This window comes from Pelodiscus sinensis, chromosome 1 (assembly GCF_052426305.1).
Source record: "Pelodiscus sinensis isolate ZL-2025 chromosome 1, ASM5242630v1, whole genome shotgun sequence".
Lineage (NCBI taxonomy): Eukaryota > Metazoa > Chordata > Testudines > Trionychidae > Pelodiscus > Pelodiscus sinensis.
The window spans coordinates 345,869,314-345,878,701 of NC_143052.1; the positions used below are offsets into that span (position 1 = coordinate 345,869,314).

General features: G+C 39.3%; 1 protein-coding gene across 2 annotated transcripts in view; it reads left to right on the forward strand.

Moving 5' to 3' along the window:
• The window catches only part of PGM2L1 (phosphoglucomutase 2 like 1), a 64,456-nt gene extending 59,050 nt beyond the window's left edge, over positions 1-5,406 (forward strand). Inside the window, exons 12-14 of one of the 2 annotated variants that reach the window (XM_075919604.2) lie at positions 81-270; positions 1,333-1,466; positions 1,566-4,230. In XM_075919604.2, the coding sequence (XP_075775719.2) occupies positions 81-270; positions 1,333-1,466; positions 1,566-1,779 (538 nt within the window). In that variant the 3' untranslated portion in view covers positions 1,780-4,230. The other variant, XM_075919605.2, reaches the window with a different exon arrangement.
• Positions 5,407-9,388: the final 3,982 nt, after the last annotated feature.

Genomic DNA, 9,388 nt, shown 5'->3' on the forward strand with positions numbered 1-9,388 from the left:
TGAATAATTGATCCCTCTGTAGATTTAAAGTGTGCAGAAGACCATGACTCTTGCAATTAAAATAATATTTTCCCTTGTAGGTATGGATATCACATTTCAAAGACCTCTTATTTCTTGTGCTATGACCCTTCTACTATCAAAAGGATATTCGAAAAGCTTCGGAACTTTGATTCCCCAAAATCTTATCCAAAGTCTTGTGGCGCTTATGATATATTACATGTACGGGATGTTACCACTGGCTATGATAGTAGCCAGCTTAACAAGAAATCGGTGAGTTACACAATACTTTGTGAGAGAATTAATCTAGTAGCTAACATTTTAACCCTTTGTTTTCTGAGCCTGTCAATGAGTACATTAAGTTAATTTTGTGATACAGAAGGATACTGTACAGCTAATATTTGGGATATCAATGTAGGGCTTGTCTACACTTAACCACAGTGACACAGCTGTAGCACTTCAGTGTACACACTATCCACACTAATAGGAGGGGTTCTCTTGTCAGTGGAGGTAATCTGTCTTCCCATGAAGTGGGCGCTATCTCGATGGAAGAGTGATTATATGCTATATAATTATATAGTATCTTTTCTTGACAATAAGTGATAGACAATTAAATCCATCACATTAAAGTCTTCCCTATACTCTTTCACATAAATAATAAACTAGAACAACTTTAAACAATGTTCACAATAATGCTCATATCTATCCCCATTAGCAGAAGGCCACTAGCCTAAAGCACAGACTTGATGATTATGTAATTGAACTATGTTTGGTGAGATAGAAACAAGTGTCCATTCTATTAAGATTTTCAACTATGTTCCCAATCAAACTTTTAAAATCAAAACCCGTAAATGAAACAGGTGACAAAGTTTATGACCAAGTCTTTTATTCAAGATGCTAATTAAAGGAAACTCATTTAAGTTATAGAAAGGTTCAGTAGCTTCAAAGTAATTTAAACACCTTGGATTAAAAGGATACGAGTAGCAGATAAAATCTTTCATAAACAATTGAATTATCCATGAAACAATGTTTTATATTTTCTACAAAGATATCCATGAATTAATTAAAATAGTTTTACACATTGATGACTAAGGCCCAGTCTATATTAGAAAATTGGATTGGTTTTAACTATATCTGTCAGAGGGATGTGAAAAATCCACATCCCAGATCAGCTATAAGTTGGCTAAAGTCCCCATGTAGACAATACTAGGTCATCGGAAACTAATTTTCATATTGTCCACTTTGCAATGTGTCAGTTTGTATGCAGTGAATAATGGTTAATATAGCAAGGAGTTGAAAATGAATGTTGATATAATGTTTTAACCTGTATGTTAGGTGTTGCCTGTGAGTAAAAACAGTCAAATGATCACCTTCACCTTTCAAAATGGGTGTGTTGCCACCCTCCGGACAAGTGGAACTGAGCCAAAGATCAAGTACTATGCAGAGATGTGTGCACGGCCTGAGCGGAGGTGAGGGTTTCTCCTTTCTGCATTGCATAAACATTAGGTTTGCTGAATCTGTCTTTTTTTTTTTTCCTCTACATTGCTCAGTCTTTTTTTCTTGAACAGGGCGTATTGGAGCTGCACCTTCATCATTAAAACATTTCCACAGACCTGTAGGAGGACATGCATTAGGAGAGACACATACTCCAAAAATAAGAGCTTCCCCAACCTAGTTGTTGGCTATAATGCACATAACTTTACGGACAGATGTTTACAGGCTGTTCAGCTGCCTCCCCAGCCACTGACATGCATGGATTTGCTCAGGAGGGTTAACTGCTAAAACTGTTAGCAGTGGATAAAATGGACGCGTTAAATGTCACAAGTTTGCTGTTCAGTCTGTTTCTTCCCCTGCCCCCAACTTTCATCCAGGAGCAAAGGCTTTTCTTTCACTCCTAGTCAAGCTCTGCTCATACTGAGAGGTCCAAGAACTGCAGGAGGCACCTTCCCATCCTTCTTGTAGGGATAACCTAGGATGAATATAGTGTGAAATGGCTATGAAATGTTTGCTTCAGTGAGTTGTGCAGCAGTATAAAACTCTTCTCCCTCTGACAGTGGTTCTGGTTAATCTCTTCCCACTTTGTTTTTTTCAAAAAAACCAAACAACTCCTTTTCAGTGTCCCAAATGCCCCTTTTTGGGGAGAAACATTTATACCACCATGTGCCATCTATTTTGTCAGTGTTTATTGCTCTTGGAAGGAAAGGGTTTAGGATGGCCACACTACTCCCAGGTGAGAGCCACCTAGACTTTAAGGCCCTTCCGTGTTTGAAAAGTAAAGACAGACACGTCAAGTGGCCTTATTTTCAGGGTGCAAAGCATGCTCATTCCATGCAGTCAGTCAGCCATGGGTGCTCTGCCCTTGGGAAAAGTCAGGTCATGTATTTAAGCGCATATGTTGGTATTTATGCAACTATCACCAAATTTGAATATATTTAACTTCCAGTTTACACACTGCAGTTAATAACTGCTTATCATAGTGAGGCAATGGTGGTCCTTGAATAAATTTCTGTTTGACTAGAGCCAGGATAATAGCAACTCAAAGTGGACTGTAACAGTAATTATTGTTAACAGTAATTTTCTGAATTTTGACCCTTGCCAGCAGTTCTTTATTTGATTGCATATGATCTTTGTAGACACTCATGGGGATGCATGTCAGTTTGGCAGCTCTCAATCCATTTAAGACTTTTTTTCCCTTCAAATCTGAAATACTGCACGAACAAGCTGACTTTCTATATACTTCTGATGTGTTTTTCCTGCTTAAGAGAGGAAGCTGAAGAAAATAAGTGAGGCAAATTATCTTTGTATGTCCAGTAATCTGCCAGCAAAGACATTTGCTGGAACTCATATAGACCATCTTACAGATATATATGATGCAACTGAGGGTTGTAAATGGACAAGAACAGTGTAGAGAGGAACAGCAATAAACTACAAGTAGTCCTGTGGCACCTTTAGAGACTAACGTATGTATTAGATCATAAACTTTCATGGGTAAAATCCACTTTATCCGATTATAAAGTTTTACCCATGAAAGCTCATGAATGTAATATATTAGTCTCTAAGGTGCCACAGGACTGCTCCTTGTTTTTAAAGATACAGATTAACACAGCTAGCCCTCTGAAACAATGAACTAGTTACTCAGAAATGGCCTGATCCAAACCTCACTGCAGTTGATCGAAAGACTTCATTGGTTTGTTTGGGCTTTGGTTCAGACCCCGAACATGTGCCCATGTCTTGCTGGTTTGGATTGTTTTAGTCATCAATGCAAAGAAATAGCTTAATTTTCTGTAAAGAATTAACTATTTGAAAGTCTAAAAAGAGTGTGTGTTTTAACTCTGCAGGATAGAAGGGCTATCAGTACCTTCTACTCCAGAATTTAAGATCAGCACCTACATAACAGAAAAGCACTTCCTCCCTGATATAATAGCACTGCTCAGCTAGATGAATGGTAAAGGTTGAATGTTTCCCTCTGAAGCATTATCCTTTGGTCACCAGCAGGAATGGAGTGCTATGCTAGATAAGATGCTTTTCTGTGTCAGTGTTTGTATTTTAAGTCTTCTCTTGCCAATTCCCAGGCAAGGTCAAAATGGCTAAAGCTGATCTAAACAGAGGGTATAAAGTAATTTGACCTATCTCTACTTAATATCAGATAGAGTGAGTTAATTCCTCTTGCATCCAGTGGGTATGTAATGTACAATGGATGGCTTTAGAGTCATTACATCATCTGGTATGAACATCTGTGTATCACAGATCCTTAAATTTCACCCATTTACCACATTGTTGAGCCTAGTCACTTGTTAGCCTAACTCACATATTCCAGGACAGCCTTGATTTGAAGAGTCCAAAGAACTGAGAACCCATTTCTCTGGTAGTTTGTTCCAGTGGTTAATCCCTTTCAGTGTTTCAGATTTGTGCCTAATTTGAATTTGTCTGGTTTCAGCTCCAGCCATTAGTTCTTTTTATGCCTTTCCTTGCTAATTAAAGAGCCCTTTAGCACAAGATGTTTTCTCCTCCTGAAGTTACTTGAAACGGTAATCAAGATCACCTCTCCATTGTCTTTTTCATGAAGTAAACAGATTGAGCTTTAAAGCTGAAAGCTCAGGAAGTAAGAACGTTATAATTAGCTGAATGGCAAGAAGACTTCTAGGTTTTTGAAACTGAAACAAATTTTGTTTGAGAGTTGAAGCTGCCTTTGTGGGGTAATATTACTCTTCACTTCAGCCATTTCATTTCTCCCTTTAGTGACAAAACCTTTCTGGAAGAACTACTACAGAAAGTCATTGAAGCTTTGATAAAGAATTTTTTGGAGCCCAGTAAGAACGGACTGATCTGGCGCTCCGTATAGATCTCCAACCGTTTGTTATAGAAGTGACTCTCCTTGCGCTGTATCATGTGGAACAAAAGAACCAAGATCAGAACTCTATTTAGCATTAAGTGTGTGTGTGTCAGTTACCTGATTAAATTTTTATAACCAATAAAGAGGCAGCATCTTTTTGTCAGTTTTCCACCACAAAGCTATGGCTGACAGATTGATTTGGGGGAGTTAATATCTACAATTTCATGTTCTTTTGATCCAAAGGCACATGTACATTAGCATAGTGTAGTCAACTCCCATAGTTCAAAATGTAGCACTCCAAAGGATTAAGACTGCTAAATTTGGCTGTAGCATAAATCACTGGGTTTCATATTCAATGAACATACCTAGCACCTTTTGGTTTGAAGAGACTTGAATTCAAAAAGTTCTGTTAATCAGAAGTGTATTTGAAGGGAATTAGTAATCCCATAAAACTGACAAAATGAGCCAGCGTCTTCATTGCCATAGAGTGTGTAGGTACCATTTACTGTTACAAGTCTTAATTTACAAGTATGTTAAAATAGTGTTTAGTATTCAACATTTCTAATTCAGACAAGTTGTTACAGAATATGGTTTTCAGACATTTAAATATCCTATTATGAGAGGGGCTCGTGGCGCGTTGTATTTTTTCCAGTGTATCTTAAAATATTGATGTTTACTTAACGGTGAAACAATAGTGGCAAACTCCATGCAATTTGATTTGCAGCTTGGTTTTTGACTGATCAAAGCGTGCCTTTCTAGACAGACCTATCCAGAGGAAATAATCTGTGTCTTGTTTAAATTGATTCTAACCACCAGAGGCCCACTGAGTCTGGTTTAAATCAGTTATCTTTCATTCACCATATAAAAATCTCCCACAATATTCTGGATCTTATTTTAAATTCTCAAATTAAAACATCTAAAAGCAGGCTGTTCTAAAATATAGATGCATTGTGAATGCATTGTTGGGACACTATGTGACAATCCAGTTAATATTTCTCTAAGGGTACATCTACACTAGCCCCCTAGATTGATCTACGGAGGCTAATGAGGGTGACCGAAATTGCAAATCAAGCTCGGGATTTAAATATCCCGGGCTTGATTTGCATGTTCCCGGCCTGTCGCCATTTTAGAAATTAACTAGCCCGAAGTAACTGCCCACGTCTACACGCAGCAGTGAAATGGGATCCGATTTAAAGCCCTAACTCGAATTAGCTGGTATTCCTCCTGCAATGAGGTTTACCAGCTAATTCGATGTAGGGGCTTTAAATCGGAATCCCGTTTCACTGCCGCGTGTAGATGCGGGCAGTTACTTCAGGCTAGTCAGTTTCTAAAATGGTGACAGGCCGGGAACATGCAAATCGAGCCCGGGATATTTAAATCCCGGGCTTGATTTGCAATTTCGGTCGCCCTCATTAGCCTCCGTAGATCGATCTAGGGGGCTAATGTAGACGTACCCTAACATCTTGAAATTATAGTGTCCATGTTCTCTGCTCACTTATGAGAGTGGAAGCTAATAGACGTGGGACTTGGGGCTGTGTATTCACCTCTTTACTTTCACTCTTTCTGTGCCTAAAGTTGCATCTTCAGATTAGTTCTTGATGTTTCCTGCCTGCAAATACTTGATCCTTCCTCTAAATTCACTTTAATGATTGATCTGTTAGTGTAAGTTTCCAGCTATTCTTAACTAGTTGCTTACTCTGCTTTGACTAGAACCTGGTTTTCTTAATGTGGAAGGTTTTTGGAAGCTGTTACACTTTTCCCAGTACAGGTGCTATTTTAAAAAGCATACTGTTTACCATCTTCTAGATGCTCATGTCCCTGGGTGCAGAATTAATGCTTTGCACGGTCTTGCTAAACTGGTGATAGAAACTTCTAAAATAAATGTGTTGCTCTGGACATCTAGCTACTATGGTACTAAAATAAGTAAGTAGAACAATTGAATACACAACTACATACTATGGTGTCTAATGCCTAAACATGGTTATAGGACTCTAGTAATACCTTTTTTTGATTAATCAGCTCTAAATCAGTATTTAGATGAGTTCCCATAACCCAAGAGGCACTTAAGTTTAAACCATTGTGTGCCACTATTGTTAAACCTTTGACTTTGTCATCTACTTCATTATACCCTTATAGCTAGTTCTGTAGGAAAGTGCAGAGCAATGCTGCACATAACTCAGCTAGGCAGATAAAAAGGACATGTTTTCTGTTTGTGCCGATATTGGACATGTCATGCTGACAGAGGCTTTGCACTAGGACCATAAGTAAGTATTTTAGTTGTATATGAATGTACATGTATTGTAGGAAGTTGTCTACCGCACAAATTCTTATTTACAAGCAATATTTATTTATTTTATTTTAAGTGAGATTTCCAAATTGTCCACATAATTGAGTGAAATTTCTCTTATGCCAAAAAGGTCCTTTCCCTTGATTGTGTTTGAATGCAATGATAGGGAGGGGTGGAAAATGGTTGAAAGCAATGAAGCTTCATTGCTTTCACAATATTGCACAGCATTAGAAGATATCCAAAGACATATGGGGCAAGTCTATTTAAGTTGCTGCTTGGACTTTGCATGGGGTTTTTTTCCTGATGGAAATTAAACTTTAGCCCTGATTCTGGTCCCACTAAGAAGCATTGTCATTAATTTCATTGGCAGCAGGATCAAGTCCTTGGGGTTTTGAATTTTTTTGTAATTCAGAAGAGAACAATTCATTTTTTTTGTGCGTAGTTTGAACAGAGCTAAACATTGCAAAAGGCGTATAGAGTTCTGTATGTGGATAGGTCAGTGCTGCGTGCGGTGTAGCATGTAGAGTTGTGTAAGGCTTTCAGATCAGCTTTCTTAGCAGCTGGTTAGCTGAGCCTGGTCTGAATCAAATCCAGAATTAGGGTGTAAATCTTTACATGCATGCCAGAACTTTGAGTATGCTTTTGAGACTTGACGAATCTAGTGGAGCTGAGAATCTGGGTTTCTTAAGGTAATGGTTAGGTCCCTACTTCTGAAGCAATACTTCATGGATGACATGCTTTTTGGAAGGTGGATAAGTGGTGCACCAGAATGATTGCCTGTATTCTAAGGGTATAATAATTACTGCTGTTTAATCTGCTGCTACCATTGTTTTCCACTGATGTGTCTAATGCTTGAAGTATCCCTACTATTCCATTTGGAGAAGCAGTTTCCTTTCCTCTCTCTGCCTTCCCTACTTTTGTAATGTTGAAGATGATCATCTGGTTACCTCATGGCTAAGTAACTTTTTGCTGTACCTATTGCCTCAGCACTTTGGAATTGTGCACAGTCTCGTTTCAGTTATGAGTGTTTTTAATAGTTTTGTCTTCATTGTAGAAATATTTGAACTCTGTGGGGAAAGGTATAATTCTAAACCGACCAGCTTCTTTTTTTTTTTTTGTCTGGATGTTTACTGACTTACGGCGCTTCCTGTTTATAAGATGCATTTTTAAAGGCTGGAGCGATTCATCAGGTCTGACAGAGCCAGTGATTAATTGTGTCTGGGATTTGATTAGTTTCATTTGTTTGTGGAAGTGGTTACCCCCCCTCCCCTTCCGCTGAATACAGAGGCCTAATCTCTGTCCCATTCAAGTCTGTGGCAGAACTTCCATGGGACTAGGATATGATCCTTTAAAATAAGCATAAGTCATTTGTCAGGCAAATTGAGGCTATTTAGAATACACCTCTTCTATTTGTGTTTTTTGTATAAGTACCATCTTCTCCAGAATGTAAGGTGCTTTCTATTCACTCAGTAAAAGGAAATCAACAGCTGTTACCCACCTCCATCAGTGGTAACATCACTGCTTGTCATAACTGGAGGAGACTTTGAGCTGTAGCAGAAGCAGATAGCGGAAGCTGTTAATGTGTGTTTCCCTGCTCTCCTGGCTGTGCAACACTGAATGACAAGGCAGGTCATAAAACAAAATTTAAGTGGACCTCTTACTGTAGTTAGAAATACAGTTACTCACCCTTCTGTCTTTGAAGACAGGATGTTTCCCTATTAAAATGGGACTGAATACATGGAATACACTACAATGATCTCTTTCAGCTGATTGCTGAACCCGATACAGTTCACCTGCAAGGGCTTACTGCTCATGTTTTGATTCCATGAGACTGAGTGGAAATTGAGGAACTTAGACTTGGGGTTTTGGCAGAGTGAAGCCTACAAGAGAAGGCGTACACTAATGCACCCTTAGAATGCAAGTCCAGTCATGGACTCCCAGGGCTTTTTGTCTTTGTGTATATGTCAGAGAACTTAAGTGAAGGAACCTGAGGGGCAGTCAATCTTATACTAGGTTGATCTCTAACCCATTAGTGAAAGGATTGCTCTGCCCTTGTGTTTAGTGAAATATCTAGCTGTGGGTTGAGAAGAGAGCATTTCCTTCCTCAGTGCGGTTGGTTCAGGTCAGTTAAATGCTGACTAATTTTGGTTTGAAGTCTGGGTTAGTCTGCAATAACACAACAATATCCCCTTACCGGCAACGTGTAGTTTTGGACTGGGCTTTACGCTTTGCATTTTCTCCATTCGCAGAGGTGCCAGCAATAATGCTTTCTGGTACTGCAATGCTCAGACACCACCTTTATCCCCAACTTTCACATATGCCAAGCTTCTAGGCCAGAGATTGGAAATTTGGAGGAAAACAGCTGTGTGTCTACCTGGGGCCCAAAACATGTACTCTCCTGCTCTCAGCCAGTGCCCCCATAGTGTTCTTGAACTCTACCCCACTACTGGTGTTAGCTTTCACTCCCTGGAGCTGAGGGCAAGGGATGGTTTATGAAGCACCCTGAGTTCTAGATACTTCCTGAAAATGTTTGTGTGGAAAGCAAAAGTGTGCTTGCTGCTATTTTCAGCCAGGGCAAAGCCCCTAATACTAAGGAATGAACAAAGTAACCTGCTGAGTAAAGACATGCCCTAAAACTGGCCATGCCTGGGCATAAATATGATATGCCACACAGACCCCTTAAAATAAGATGAGCTCCCCACCCCAACGCACACCTCCCCTATGAGTTTACAGCTTCTTGCTTTGAGCTGTATTTGAGACTCCATCTAGGC